Here is a 16,201-nt window from a genome sequence, read left to right as displayed (position 1 = left end):
ATGTCTACACTATATTTCTGATCAATTTTGTTATTTCAATGGACAAGAAATGTGCTTTTCTTTCAAAAACAAGCACATTTGTAAGTGACCCTAAACTATTGAACGGTTGTGTGTGCGTGTGTGTGTGCGTGCGTTGTGTGTGTGCGTGTACAGTTGAAGTTGGAAGTTTACATACACTTAGGTTGGAGTCATTAACTTGTTATTTCACCTATAATTCACTGTATCACAATTCCAGTGGGTCAGAAGTTTACATACACAAAGTTGACTGTGCCTTTAAACAGCTAGGAAAATTCCAGAAAATTATGTCATAGTTATGCTTGGAGGAAAAAGGGGGATGCTTGCAAGCCGAAGAAACCCATCCCAACCGTGAAACACGGGTGTGGCAGCATCATGTTGTGGGGCTGCTTTGCTGCAGGAGGGACTGTTGCACTTCACAAAATGTATGGCATCATGAGAAATGAAAATTACGTGGATATATTGAAGCAACATCTCAAGACGTCAGTCAGGAAGTTAAATGGGTCTTCCAAATTTACAATGACCCCAAAGCATACTTCCAAAGTTGTGGCAAAATGGCTTAAGGAGAACAAAGTCAAGGTATTGGAGTGGCCATCACAAAACCCTGACCTCAAGCCTATAGACAATTTGTGGGCAGAACTGAAGAAGCGTGTGTGAGCAAGGGGGCCTACAATTCTGACTCAGTTACACCAGCTCTGTCAGGAAGAATTTTGGGGAAGCTTGTGGAAGGCTACCCAAAATGTTTGACCCAAGTTAAACAATTTAAATGCAATGCAACCAAATACTAATTGAGTGTATGTAAACGTATGACCCACTGGGAATGTGATGAAAGAAATAAAATCTGAAATAAATAATTCTCTCTACTAATATTCTGACAATTCACATTCTTAAAATTTAGTGGTGATCCTAATTTACCTAAAACAGGGAATTCTTTCTTGGATTAAATGTCAGGAATGTCAGTCATACTGAGTTGAAATGTATTTGGCTAAGGTGTTTGTAACCTTCCAAGTGGCAGATCAAATGCAATCCTGGCAATATAATTAAAATATTCCACTTTGCAGGTGCTTTTGTCCAAAACGGTGAAAACATTTCTAGGATGTCTGTAATGATTCCTTTTGGAATTAAATCCATGACCTCGGTGTTGCTGGTGCCATTCTCTTACCAATTGATCCTTCGCTAAGCCCTACCCCCTTGGTTACTGTTGCAACCTCTGACAACATTTTCCCTGGAAGCCACATTCTAACCACATGCGAAATCCCCTCACAATGGTCTCAAACTGTGTTTTTAATACAACAGGCTCTGCATTTCAGGAATCACAGTAGCAAATAGTGCCTTATTAAATTATTTAGCCATTTAAACAATTTGTTTTTGTATGAAAACTATTTTGTAATGCCCTCAATGGCTTTCATGTGTTTCAAAGGTGATCTTGTCCGAGACTTGGGAGTCGACCACAGTTGCTATCCATTGGAGCACTGCGATTGGTTGGCCAAAATTCTGGGGCAGATCTTAGCGAAGGGTCAATTGAGCCAGGCAATATCGAAGAACCACAAAGATAAATGTGTGTATTGGTTATGTCATTCACTGGCTCTGTGCATGACACCTCAAATTCAAGTACTGTGATTAGAGCTGCCAAATTCCCATCAAAATATAATCTTTTGTTGTTTTGAGAATTAACCATCCTCTGTCTCATCCACAGCTCCAGAGCTTGAGCCATAATGTGATCTTCACCCTGGACTCTCTTCTCAAAGGGGACCTCAAAGGAGTTAAGGGGGTAAGTTGTTGCTGTATTGGATAAAATCCACGACCTCATCACGTCCTGCCAAGTTAATAAGAGGCTGTCTCTTTGCAAAGATTTACTGACCCATAACATTATTAAACCTAAATCTGAAAATCTACATAGTAAATCTCAGAAGTACTAATCAGTGGGGTTTTTCACTCTGGCTTTCCTTTAATACACTGTCCAAAATAAATATTCCTATTTTTGACTGCCATTTCCTGATGTCATCCCCAAAATTCTGCTGGGCCTTTTTTCTTGTTAATGCATGAGTGTACATCAAATCATCAAATTAAATTGTATTAGTCACATGCACCGAATACAACAGGTGTAGACCTTACAGTGAAATGCGAGCCCCTAACCGACAATGCAGTTTAACAAAAATATGGATAAGAATAAGAAATAAAAGTAACAAGTAATTAAAGAGCAGCAGTAAAATAATAATAGCGGGACTACATTACAGGGGGCTACCGGTACAGAGTCAATGTGCGGTGGCACTGGTTAGTTGAGGTAATATGTACATGTAGGTAGAGTTATTAAAGTGAGATGACAAAAGAGAGTAGCAGCGGTGTAAATGGGGGGCAAATGCAAATAGTCATCGTAGCCATTTGATCAGGTGTTCAGGAGTCTTATGGCTTGGGGGTAGAAGCTGTTTAGAAGCCTCTTGGACCTAGCCTTGGCACTCCGGTACCGCTTGCCGTGTGGTAGCAGAGAGAACAGTCTATGACTAGGGTGGCTGGAATCTTTGACAATGTTTAGGGCCTTCCTCTGACACTGCCTGGTATAGGGGTCCTGGATGGCAGGAAGCTTGGCCCCAGTGATGTACTGGGACGTTCGCACTACTCACTGAGGCCGAGCAGTTGCCATACCAGGCAGTGATGCAACCAGTCAGGATGCTCTAGATGGTGCAGCTGTTGAAACTTTTGAGGATCTGAGGACCCATCCCAAATCTTTTCAGTCTCTTGAGGGGGAATAGGTTTTGTCGTGCCCTCTTCACGACTGTCTTGGTGTGCATGGACCATGTTAGTTTGTTAGTGATGTGAACACCAAGGAACATGAAGCTCTCAACCTGCTCTACTGCAGCCCTGTCGATGAGAATGGGGGCGTGCTTTGTCCTCTTCTTCCTGCAGTCCACAATCATCTCTTTTGTCTTGATCACGTTGTGGGAGAGGTTGTCATCCTGGTACCACACTGTCAGGTCTCTGACCTCCTCCCTATAGGCTGTCTCGTCATTGTCGGTGATCAGGCCTACACACTGTTGTCATTGGCAAACTTAATGATGGTGTTGGAGTCGTGCCTGGCCATGCAGTCATGAGTGAACAGGACTGCGCACACACGCCTGAGCGGCCCCTGTGTTGAGGATCAGCTTGGCAGTTGTGTTGTTACCTACCCTTACCACCTGGGGGGGGCCCGTCAGGAAGTCCAAGATCCAGTTGCAGAGGGAGGTGTTTAGTCCCAGGGTCCTTATAGCTTATTGATGAGCTTTGAGGGCACTGGTGTTGATAGCTGAGCTGTAGTCAATGAATAGCATTCTCACATAAGTGTTCCTTTTGTCCATGTGGGAAAGGGCAGTGTGGAGTGCAATAGAGATTGCATCATCTGTGGATCTGTTGGGTTGGTATGCAAATTGGAGTGGGTCTAGGGTTTCTTGGATAATGGCATTGATGTGAGCCATGACCAGCATTTCAAAGCACTTCATGGCTACAGACGTGAGTGCTACGGGTCGGTAGTCATTTAGGCAGGTTACTTTATTGTTCTTGGGCACAGGTATTATGGTGGTCTTCAAAACAAGGAAATATAAAACAGAGAAAACAGAATTATGTGGTCTCAAAGTTGTTATTTGACCAGGTATGTTGACAGTTATTATTTGACCGGGTATATTGACAGTTGTTATTTGACCAGGTATATTGACACAGTTGTTATTTGACCAGTTATATTGGCAGAGTTGTTATTTGAAAAGGTATATTTACAGAGTTGTTATTTGACCAGGTTTATTGACAGTTGTTATTTGACCAGGTTTATTGACAGTTGTTATTTGACCAGGTATATTGACAGTTATTTGACCAGGTATATTGACACAGTTGTTATTTGACCAGGTATATTGACACAGTTGGTATTTGACCAGGTATATTGACAATTGTTATTTGAAAAGGTATATTGACAGTTGTTATTTGAAAAGGTATATTGACAGTTGTTATTTGACCAGGTATATTGACACAGTTGTTATTTGACCAGGTATGTTGACAGAGTTGTTATTTGACCAGGTATGTTGGCAGTTATTATTTGACCAGGTAAATTGACAGTTGTTATTTGAGCAGGTATATTGACAGTTGTTATTTGACCGGGTATGTCGACAGAGTGGTTATTTGACCGGGTATGTCGACAGAGTTGGGTATTTGACCGGGTATGTCGACAGAGTTGGGTATTTGACCGGGTGTGTCGACAGAGTTGGGTATTTGACTGGGTGTGTCGACAGAGTTGGGTATTTGACCGGGTGTGTCGACAGAGTTGGTATTTGACCGGGTGTATCGACAGAGTTGGTATTTGACCGGGTAGGTCGACAGAGTTGGTATTTGACCGGGTGTGTCGACAGAGTTGGGTATTTGACCGGGTGTGTCGACAGAGTTGGGTATTTGACCGGGTGTGTCGACAGAGTTGGGTATTTGACCGGGTGTGTCGACAGAGTTGGGTATTTGACCGGGTGTGTCGACAGAGTTGGGTATTTGACCGGGTGTGTCGACAGAGTTGGGTATTTGACCGGGTGTGTCGACAGAGTTGGGTATTTGACCGGGTGTGTCGACAGAGTTGGGTATTTGACCGGGTGTGTCGACAGAGTTGGGTATTTGACCGGGTGTGTCGACAGAGTTGGGTATTTGACCGGGTGTGTCGACAGAGTTGGGTATTTGACCGGGTGTGTCGACAGAGTTGGGTATTTGACCGGGTATGTCGACAGAGTTGGGTATTTGAAAGGGTATGTCGACAGAGTTGGTATTTGACCGGGTATGTCGTCAGAGTTGGTATTTGACCGGGTATGTCGACAGACTTGGTATTTGACCGGGTAGGTCGACAGAAAATACATATCTTGTACACCAATAACCCAGGGAAGAGTTTCAGGGTAGAGGATGTGCCAATTTGTAAGCTATAAAAAAAAAAAGGGTAACACTTTACTTGACACACAGCGTCATAACACGTTATGACACGATCATAACCTATGTCGTAATATGTCGTAACACTGTCATTTACATATTTTGAGACATATTGTGTGTTAATTAACAAACATATTGTTGACACGTAGGCTATGGTGTAATGAAATGTTTTGCTTTGTGTGGTAGGTTTTGTGGGTTTTGACACTATTACGTAGGTGTCATAACCAGCCATAAAATAATGCAATATATGTCACAACAGGTCTAAATATGTGTCATGACAGTGTCATGACCATATTATATGAGCTACCAAAAAGTGTTACCCAAACAATTTGTAGCTCACGATATGTTTATATATTTTTTAAAAGCTCTCATGCTAGAAAAGGTGGAAGAACCTTGTTCTATAGGTACAATTGACCACAGCTCCAAAAGAGTCGTTGTACATGATTGAGAAAAATGCTAATATTGATTTATTTGCAATGATTTGATTGGATTCTTTCCTCGTTAATCTTCAGGACATAAAGAAGCCGTTTGACAAGACATGGAAGGACTATGAGGCTAAGTTGTAAGTTTGCTGTACTGTACATTTGTGTGCGTGCATATGCTTGTGTAAGTCAACTTACATTTTTTGTATTGTATTCTCTGTGACTGTATTTTGAATGTGATCCTAACCTTGAGTGGAATTCTGGATTTTTCCCCCAGCACCAAAATTGAGAAAGAGAAGAGGGAGCATGCTAAACAACATGGGATGATTCGGACTGAGATTACCGGAGCTGAGATTGCAGAGGAGATGGAGAAGGAGCGACGTCACTTCCAGTTACAGATGTGCAAGGTCAGTGAGTTTGTGTGCTTGCATGTGGATGGGATAATATGTGCACATACTTTCTATCATGCTCTGCTTTAGCTTCTCGCTCTTCCTCCACTCTCTGTGACTGAAAAAAAATATAAACGCAACATGTGTTTTTCATATGCAAAGAAAGCTTATTTCTCTAAAATGTTGTGCACAAATGTGTTTACATCTCCCTGTTAGTGTGCATTTCTCCTTTGCCAATATAATCAATCCACCTGAGAGGTGTGGCATATCAAGAAGCTGATTAAACAGCATGATTATTACACAGATGTATCTTGTGCTCTGGAGAATAAAATGCCACTCTAAAACGTGCAGTTTTGTCACACAACACAATACCACAGATGTCTCAAGTTTTGAGAGAGTGTGCAATTGGCATGCTGACTGCAGGAATGTCCACCAGAGCTGTTGCCAGAGAATTGAATGTTCATTTCTCTACCATAAGCTGCCTCCAATGTCATTTCAGAGAATTTGGCAGTACATTCAGCCCACATTCATTGTGTGAGCGAGCGGTTTTCTTATGTCAACGTTGTGAACAGAGTGCCCAATGATGGCGGTGGGGTTATGGTATGGGCAGGCATTAGATATGGACAACGAGCACAATTGCATTTTATTGATGGCAATTTGAATGCACAAAAATAGTGACGAGATCCTCCACATCCGGCTTCTTCATCTGTATTTTTTTGTTTTTTTGTATTATCTGTGATGGTTTTGTTTCTTGTTTTAGTTTTTGAATCATTGTACCTAAACTGTCTGTGTAAACATGTACATGCAGGGCCCAGCTGTAAACGAGACCTTGATCTCTTTCTGTGTTCCTTGTTGAAACAAAGGTATAATAATAATTTGAGACCAGCCACCCGCACAGTTGGCAAACTGTCAGAATTTCTCATTTTTAACTAGGCAAAACACTGGGGGTCTTGACCAGGTTCTCGAACTGACTGCAGTCTGGCGTCATAACCGACGTCAGTTGGCAAATGCTCACCTTTGATTGCCATTGGTACGCTGGAGAAGAGTGCTCTTCACGGATGAATCCCGGTTTCAACTGTACTGGGCAGATGGCAGACGTCTTGTATGATGTCTTGGGTGAGCGGTTTGCTGTCAACATTGTGAACAGAGTGCCCTATGGTGGCGGTGAGGTTAGGGTATGGGCAGGCATAAGTTACGGACAACAAACACATTTGTGTTTTATCTACGGCAATTTGAATGCACAGAGATACCGTGACGAGATCCTGATTCCGCAACCGTCACCTCATGTTTCAGCATGATAATGCCGGCCTTATTTCGCAAGTATCTGTACATAGTTCCTGGAAGCTGAAAATGTCCCAGTTCTTCCACGGCCTGCATATTCACCAGACATGTCACCGATTGGGATGCTCTGGATCAACGTGTACAGCGGTTCGTCCTTCAAAAGTTGCAGCATGCTGCGGCGCAGCTTGTTTGGTGCCGCAGAATTCTATGGCACGTTACTTAAGTGTGCACCACTGGTACCATTAATGCTAGTTAGTGCTAGTTTGACCACCAGAGGGCATCTTTGAAAGCATTTGGTAGCCTTCAATAGTGCCTGTACAAGAGAATGCAGGCACACGGGAGACCGGGGTTCAATTCCCCGACGGGCGGGAAGAAGTAGGCTGTCCTTGTAAATAAGAATGTGTCCTTAACTGATTCCATGTGTATTATTTCATAGTTGTGATGTCTTCACTATTATTCTACAATGTAGAAAATAGTAAATATAAAGAAACCCTGGAATGAGTAGGTGTGTCCAAACTTTTGACTGGTACTTGCTTAATTGATTTAATTAATTAATAGAATGGTGTTTCTATTCTAAGAAAAACAAAAACCCTCTGGGTTTCCGTTAGGATGGAACGGAAAATATGGCAGTGTACAATTTGACGGTCGGGAATACAGTAGTGTGTTATGTAGCTAACGAATCCCTGTGTCGTGCGGTCTCCGCGTGCCCGCATGCGGGAGGAAGGAGTAGACTGGCCTTGTAAGTAAGAATTTGTTCTTAACTGACTTGCCTAGTTTAATAAAGGTTGCACTAAGAGCATAACATTTCTACACCCTAATTTTCTAATTCTAGTCCAACGAATAGGCAAACAGAGATTTAGTGAAAATAAAAATCTCATTGATTTATTAAGGCCAGTCCCCATGCTTGTCTCAGAGCAGCGCGAAACGGTGCTAAAATAGTTGTAGTCTATTCCTTCAAATCCTATTGCTTCGAACTTCAATATGCTCTTTAAATAAATAAAACCTACACCACTTTTAACAGCACATTACTCAACACTAGTGAGACTCATTTCACCTACAGTAGGCCTACAGTATATCAGAAAATATGACATGACTCTCCGCCAATAATAACATATAGAGGATTGGAGGATATTTCTGTAATTCAGTGATATTTATTCCCATAGTAATTCATTATGGATCCATAACTAAATAAACATTGGCATTTTGAAATAATATTTTTATCATTATTTTATTAACGAAAGCATGAAGATGCCATTATTAGTTACATTGTTTTAGTTTGAACGTGCAGACTGGCACTAAGAACAGAACAGCGGAACGTTTCCTTAGTCAGCTCCATTATTAGTGCAATGCCCCTTAAAGTGTTGCCAGTGTGGCGGGGTGGGGGTCCACCCCCCTTCCCCTTCCTCCTCCTCCCTTCCCCATGGGCTAGGTCGGTCTTCTTTGCGCGGCTCTGCGGCCCATCCCGTGCCCCCTGCCCTCGTGCCTTGAACCTGGCGCACTTTCAGTGGATACAGTTGGAGAACTGCAAGGCAATCCCATTGTGCGCCACTCGGGAGCCATTACCAAAATGACCAATATGTATTGTCCAGCTAATAACAGGGTTAATAATATATCTGTGAGAATATCCAACAGGCTTTTATATAATTATGAATTATATAAATGTATTTATAATAATAATCGCTTTGTTTAAAAAATAACAATATTTTGGAGATTATTTTGTCAAATGAGCGAGAAAAAGCCATTCTTGAACATGGGGTGAGACATTGTTACTAATTTGTAAATAAAGCTAGTTTGTTATTTAGAATTCTTTCTGTTTTTCGAGGGAGAGAAAGCAAAACCCTACAATCATCTCATGGGTCTCCCAGTCGAGGGCAGCATGGCTATTGATCCAGCATCCGTAGCAATACAGCTTGCACTGCTATGCAGTGTCTTAGACAGTTACACCACTCTGTGCAACGTGACCGGTTGGGAGTGGTCGACAGTACTACAGTGTGTATGTCTTTGTTGTCTCTCTGTTGAAATCACTGGTCCATCTGGGGAGTAATTTGACAGAAAGTCTCTGATTTGTCCATCAGAGAGCAAGGTATTTTGTAGTTGTAGCTCTGTTATAATGAATACGTCACACTCAGTCAAGTTTACTAGACTAAAGTACTTAAACAGCTACAGACTGAATGTTCCTGTGTAGTCTTCATCTAGTCCTTTAACTTCCCTTTCGTTGTGTGGGAGAGAGTTTCTGCAGGTATTTACGACCGCCATCAAACTGTAGTGGGAGGGTGGTGGATCTGAAACCTATGATCCTCACCCAAAAGGGCAAGTCATGACAATGTTTACTATTTTTTACATTGTTAATAGTGAAGACATCAAAACTATGAAATAACACACATGGAATCATCTAGTAACCAAAAAATCTAAATATATTTAAATTTGAGGTTCTTCAAAGTTGCCACACTTTGTCTTGATGACAGATTTGCTCACTCTTGGCACTTTCTCAACCAGCTTCACCTGGAATGCTTTTCTAACAGTCTTGAAGAAGTTCCCACATATGCTGAGCTAGTGTTGGCTGCTTTTCCTTCACTCTGCTGTCCAACTCATCCCAAACCATCTCAATTGGGTTGAGGTCGGGTGATTGTGGAGGCCAGGTCATCTGATGCAGCACTCCATCACTCTCTTTCTTGGTCAAATAGCCCTTACAAAGCCTGGAGGTGTGTTAGGTCATTGTCCTGTTGAAAAACAAATGATTAGCCCCCTAAACCAGGTGGGATCGTGTATCGCTGCAGAATGCTGTGGTTGCCATGCTGGTTAAGTGTGCTTTGAATTCTAATAAATTACCGACAGTGTCACGAGCAAAGCACCCTCACATCATCACACCTCCTCCTCCATGCTTCATGTGGTGGGAACCACACATGTAGAGATCATCCGTTTACCTACTCTGCGTCTTACAAAGACACCTCTGAAAAATTGATGTTGAGATGTTGCTTCAATATATCCACATAATTTGCATTTCTCATGATGCCATCTATTTTGTGAAGTGCACCAGTCCCTCCTGCAGCAAAGCAGCCCCACAACATGATGCTGCCACCCCCGTTGCTTCACGGTTGGAATGGTGTTCTTCGGCTTGCAAGCCTCCCCATTTTTCTTCCAAACATAACGATGGTCATTATGGCCAAACAGTTCTATTTTTGTTTCATCAGACCAGAGGACATTTCTCCAAGAAGTATGATCTTTGTCTCCATGTGCAGTTGCAAACCATAGTATGGCTTTTTTATGGCTGTTTTGTAGCAGTGGCTTCTTCCTTGCTGAGCGGCCTTTCAGGTTATGTCGATGAAGGACTCGTTTTACTGTGGAAATAGATACTTTTGTACCTGTTTCCTCCAGCATCTTCACAAGGTCCTTTGCTGCTGTTCTGGGATTGATTTGCACTTTTGTACCAAAGTAGGTTAATCTCTAGGGAGACAGAACGCTTCTCCTTCCTGAGTGGTATGACGGCTGCGTGGTCCCATGACGTTTATGCTTGTGTACTACTGTTTGTACAGATGTACCTGGTACCTTCAGGCGTTTGGAAATTGATCCCAAGAATGAACCAGACTTGTGGAGGTCTACAATTCTTTTTCCTGAGGTCTTGACTGATTTCTTTTGATTTTCCCATGATGTCAATCAAAGAGGCAGTGAGTTTGAAGGTAGGCCTTGAAATATAAGTGATAATATAAGAATTATAAGTGAAATAATCTGTCTGTAAACAGTTGTTGGAACAATTACTTGTCATGCACAATGTAGATGTCCTAACCAACTTGCCAAAACTATAGTTTGTTAACAAGAAATTTGTGGAGTTGTTGAATAATGAGTTTTAATGACTCCAACCTAAGTGTATGTAAACTTCTGACTTCAACTGAATATATTTTGCATAAGATATGGGCAATACAGTGACTTCAGCACCCGTATCCACTAAAAATTCTACTGCAAAGCTGTTAACCATCATGTTCATATAGATTCCATCCGATTTCATATGTACACCAGCTGAGATAAGGCATAAGAGGGATTCTATTAGTTTACCTCCTCAGCATCTAGCATCCTCTGCTGCTGAGCCAGAGAGAGCTTCTTACATTTCTGTACAAGTATTGTGTCGTTGGGGCTGTTGTCTTGATTCCGTTTTCCCTTAGACAGACCCTTCTTCTCTTGGCCACTTCTCATAAAATCAAGTTTTATTTTCCTACTTTCTCGTTGCCAGTGATCAGAAATCCTGCAATAATAACATACATTTCTCTTCTACTGAACGAATCATGTTGTTGGTTTCACTCAGAACCTGCACAACACTGATAAGCACGTCTTGTGGATGATTAAAAGTTGTTGACCATTTAACCAACTGTTTTGGAGATGCTGATTTATGTATGATCACTATCTCCAGAAGTTAGTTTTTACTTCCTTTTACAGCCTGACTGCTGTCAGCTCTTCATCCCTATGGGGTTCATTCTATGTCTTGTCAGCTCTTCATACCTATGGGGTTCTTTATCTTAGACTGCTGTCAGTTCTTTGTCCCTATGGGGTTCTATATCTTAGACTGCTGTCAGATCTTCATCCCTATGGGGTTCTATATCTTAGACTGCTGTCAGATCTTCATCCCTATGGGGTTCTATATCTTAGCGGTCAGCTCTACTTCCCTATCGGGTTCATTCTATATCGTGTCAGCTCTACTTCCCTATCGGGTTCATTCTATATCGTGTCAGCTCTTCATCCCTACGGGGTTCTATTTCTTAGACTGCTGTCAGCTCTGTATCCCTATGGGGTCCATTCTATATCTTGTCAGCGCTTCATCCCTATGGGGTTCTATATCTTAGACTGCTGTCAGCTCTTCAGCCCTATGGGGTTCTGTATCTTAGACTGCTGTCAGCTCTTCATCCCTATGGGGTTCTATATCTTAGACTGCTGTCAGCTCTGTATCCCTATGGGGTCCATTCTACATCTTGTCAGCGCTTCATCCCTATGGGGTTCTATATCTTAGACTGCTGTCAGCTCTTCATCCCTATGGGGTTCTATATCTTAGACTGCTGTCAGCTCTTCATCCCTATGGGGTTCTATATCTTAGACGGCTGTCAGCTCTTCGTGACTACGGGGTCCCATGGATACAAGTTTGGGAAGGCACCCAGTTATAGAATGGATTTTTACATTCCAGGCCAGAGGTTTTGTGTCTGCTATTTATTCTCAATGATTTAAAGCAGAAATATCTTTCAATGTATAAAGCATGGGTAAACTATTTGGCTGTCGTGGAGGCTATTGATTGGTTCAATGTCTGGTAGGATTTATGAATTCATCTTAAACTTTGACATAGATCCTACTGTATACCAGTTGTAAGATTTCATGCAAAACCGGCTCAAAGCCCATACTGTCACCTATGTAACTTCAATACACTTGGCACATACAATCATATGATATGGCATGTCCTGAGGTTTACGAGTTTGAGGACAGTGTTGTATATTCTCTCTGACATGAGTGATAAAACTTTCCCCCTTGAATTTATTATACTGTTGCTTAACAATGATACAGGTATGCAGCTGAATGAGAAACAGCGAAAAGTTTAGCTGGCTGGGTTGACTGCTGCCAGAAAACGTATTGTTCACTGCTGGTTACCACTACATGACCTTCATATAAGGAAATGGCTAGCATACAATCAGGATGTTTGAGTGTAATTGTTTTTTTTATGATTGTATTGCCCTTGTCACCCAATAAAAAACAGTTATCACAAAAAATAAAAGCCTGATCTTGCTTTGTCATTATGAGGTATCGTGTTTAGATTGATGTGAGTTTAAAATGTAATTTTATCAATTTTAGAATAAGGTTGTAATATAACAAGATGTGGAACAAGGAAAGGCGTCTGAATTCTTTCTGAATGCACTGTAGAGTGCATTGGTGTCCTATAAGGAAATGCAAATCTGATGGTAAAATGGTAAAGAACATCTCGCCGCTCGAGAGCACCCTTACCTGTTGAACTATAAATGATGTCTCCGTAATCTAGCATGGGGTAGGATGATCATCTGAATCAGGGTTAGTTTGGCAGCTGGAGTGAAAGAGAAGCGAACACGATAGAGGAAACACAGTCTAGATCTAATTCTGCAGCTTGGATATGTGCTAAGAGAAGGACAGTGTAACGTCTACCCATGCTCCCAAGTACTGGTATGAGGTGACTACCTCAAGCTCTAAACCCTCAGAGGTAGTAATCACACAGTGGGGGGCATTCTTCTTACTGAACCACATGACCTTTGTTTTGGAGGTGTTCAGAACATGGTTAAGAGCAGAGAAAGCTTGTTGGACACTAAGAAAGCTTTGTTGTAGAGCGTTTAACACAAACTCCGGGAAGGGGCCAGCTGAGTATAATACTCTAACATCTGCATATAAATGGATGCGAGAGCTTCCTATTGCCTCATCTATGTTGTTGATGTAAATCGAGAAGAGTGTGGGGCCTGGGATCGAGCCTTGGGGTACTCTCTTGGTGACAGGTAGTGGCTGAGACAGCAGATATTCTGACTTTTTTACTGCACTCTTTGAGAGAGGTAGTTAGCAAACCAGGCCAAAGACCCCTCAGAGACACCATGGTATGGTCTACCATATCAAAAGCTTTGGCCAAGTCAATAAAAATAGCAGCACAACATTGCTTAGAAGTAAGGGTAATGGTGACAATTTAAAACCTTCAAGGTTACAGTGACACATCCATAAGCTGAGCAGAAACCAGATTGCATACCAGACCAGAGAGAATACTACAGACATCAAGAAATCAAGTTTTTCCCAACACTTTTGATAAACAGGGAAAGATCAAAATTGGCCTATAACATTTAGAATCAGCTTGATCTCCCCCTTTAAATTAAGGATGCACGGTGGCTGCCTTCCAAGCACTGAGAACCTCCCCAGAGAGGAGATATGTGAGAGAGGCTCTGTGATAATAGGGGCAGCAACCTTAAAGAAGAAAGGGTCTAAACCATCTGACCCAGATGTTTTTTGGGGTCAAGTTTAAGGAGCTCCTTTAGCACAGTAGACTGCCACCTGGATAGTGTTATCTGAAGAGGTATAAAGCCAGTGTTGGTGATTTACTGCCACCTGCTTTCTGGAATGTTTGCTCAGGAGTATAATTCATTGATTCTTCCTGATGACCTAGATGAAATTATGTGATCCTTACTTAACCCATAAGAAGTCCCACCCAGTTGACTACTTTAAGAGGTTGAAACCCCTTAAAGGTATTTTCCATGCTAAAACCGGTTCTATCCAACCAGATTCCCCATTCTACCCCTATGAGCGTTCAGCAGTGCTAAAGTGAGTGCCGCTGTCCACTGTGAATCAACCAGTGCCCCTATGAGCGTTCAGCAGTGCTAAAGTGAGTGCCGCTGTCCACTGTGAATCAACCAGTGCCACTGTCCACTATGAATCAGCCAGTGCCGCTGTCCAAGGTGCGGTAGTGAGTGCATGTGTTTTCTGTGCAGAGGTTTGAGACTCCATGGTGCTGAACAGGAAACACCTGTCTTTTATCCTTTAGCTTGTGGCCCTGTCCATGGTGCTGAAGGGGGTGTCCTTCAGTCATGGCTAGAAGATATCCAGCTTTTGACAACCAACCCAGACTTTTTTCCAAACCTTAAGCAATTTTTTTCTGTCCTGCTACGTTAATCCTAACCTGCTGCGTAAATTCTCCTAACCTGCTACGAAAAGTTAAATCTGATGTTAATTTGACAAAATCTGTCCTTCAGCCACACCTACGCTCATGCCTCTCTTGGTGCCACACCCTTTTCATCATGATCAGCTACAACAGCTGGATGCCCAGGAATGTACAAGACAATTCTTGCTTATCACTTACTCAGTCACTCATGCCACAACTTCCTGAGCATACACACACACACACACACACACACACACACACACACACACACACACACACACACACACACACACACACACACACACACACACACTACAATCCACCAAGCACACTCAAACATTGGGATTTGTGTGCCATACAATTGAAAAGTTTAGATGACTGGTTTCTGATTGTACATTTTTTTTAAATTGTTTTGATTTGCGGAAGAGGCTGTCATTCCAAATATCGTCCATTTTTCTTCATGTCCCAACAGTACCTGATCAAAGTGAATGAGATCAAAACTAAGAAGGGAGTTGACCTGCTCCAGAACCTCATAAGGTACTACCATGCACAGTGCAAGTAAGTATACTGACACAACTTCCAGCTCATACTTAAATGTCTTGTTCACACCAGAAAAGGCAGTGTTTATCCATTAATCAGTATCTTGGGACATTTGTAGCACAGTCGGGGATGCAACAGTAAAAACAATAACCATACTACAGATGTACACATAAGAAAAATCGTAAGAGATCAATTACACTATTAAAATCATCAAATAGGAGCCGTTTATTTCGGCCCCATGCTGATTAAAATCAAATGTATTTATATAGCCCTTCTTACATCAGCTGATATCTCAGTGCTGTACAGAAACCCAGCCTAAAACCCCAAACAGCAAGCAATGCAGGTGTAGAAGCACGGTGGCTAGGGAAAACTCCCTAGAAAGGCCAAAACCTAGGAAGAAACCTAGAGAGAAACCAGGCTCTGAGAGGTGGACAGTCCTCTGGCTGTGCCGGGTGGAGTTTATAACAGAACATGGCCAAGATGTTCAAATGTTCATAAATTACCAGCGTGGTCAAATAATAATAATAACAGTAGTTGTCGAGGGTCCAACAAGTCAGCACCTCAGGAGTAAATGTCAGTTGGCTTTTCATAGCCGATCATTGAGAGTATATCTACCGCTCCTGCTGTCTCTAGAGAGTTGAAAACAGCAGGTCTGGGACAGGTAGCACGTCCGGTGAACAACTCATGGTTCCATAGCCGCAGGCAGAACAGTTAAAACTGGAGCAGCAGCACGGCCAGGTGGACTGGGGACAGCAAGGAGTCATCATGCCAGGTAGTCCTGAGGCATCGTCCAAGGGCTCAGGTCCTCCGAAAGAGAGAAAGAGAGAGAGCGTACTTAAATTCACACAGGACACCGGATAAGACAGAAGAAATACTCCAGATATAACAGACTGACCCTAGCCCCCGACACATAAACTACTGCAGCATAAAATTTAAAAAAGTTGGACGCTGCCAACCCAGATTATGGGATGTATTGTGAGTGGAAGGGATGAGTTTTGGGT

The 16,201-nt window shown here is 42.3% G+C and overlaps 1 protein-coding gene across 4 annotated transcripts in view; it reads left to right on the top strand.

The window, feature by feature from the left end:
* LOC109875090 (arf-GAP with SH3 domain, ANK repeat and PH domain-containing protein 1) overlaps positions 1 to 16,201 on the top strand; it is a 185,652-nt gene that overhangs the window by 87,778 nt on the left and 81,673 nt on the right. For 2 of the 4 annotated variants that reach the window (XM_031810254.1, XM_020467254.2), the window contains exons 4-7: positions 1,712 to 1,786; positions 5,448 to 5,497; positions 5,635 to 5,764; positions 15,133 to 15,218. In XM_031810254.1, coding sequence (XP_031666114.1) covers positions 1,712 to 1,786; positions 5,448 to 5,497; positions 5,635 to 5,764; positions 15,133 to 15,218 — 341 coding nt within the window. The remainder of the gene's footprint in view (positions 1 to 1,711; positions 1,787 to 5,447; positions 5,498 to 5,634; positions 5,765 to 15,132; positions 15,219 to 16,201) is intronic. The other 2 variants (XM_031810256.1, XM_031810255.1) reach the window with 1 other exon arrangement.

The sequence above is a fragment of the Oncorhynchus kisutch genome, linkage group LG30 (genome assembly GCF_002021735.2).
Source record: "Oncorhynchus kisutch isolate 150728-3 linkage group LG30, Okis_V2, whole genome shotgun sequence".
NCBI lineage: Eukaryota > Metazoa > Chordata > Actinopteri > Salmoniformes > Salmonidae > Oncorhynchus > Oncorhynchus kisutch.
Note: the sequence above shows the minus strand (reverse complement) of the source record. Positions and strands in the feature narration are given on the sequence as shown.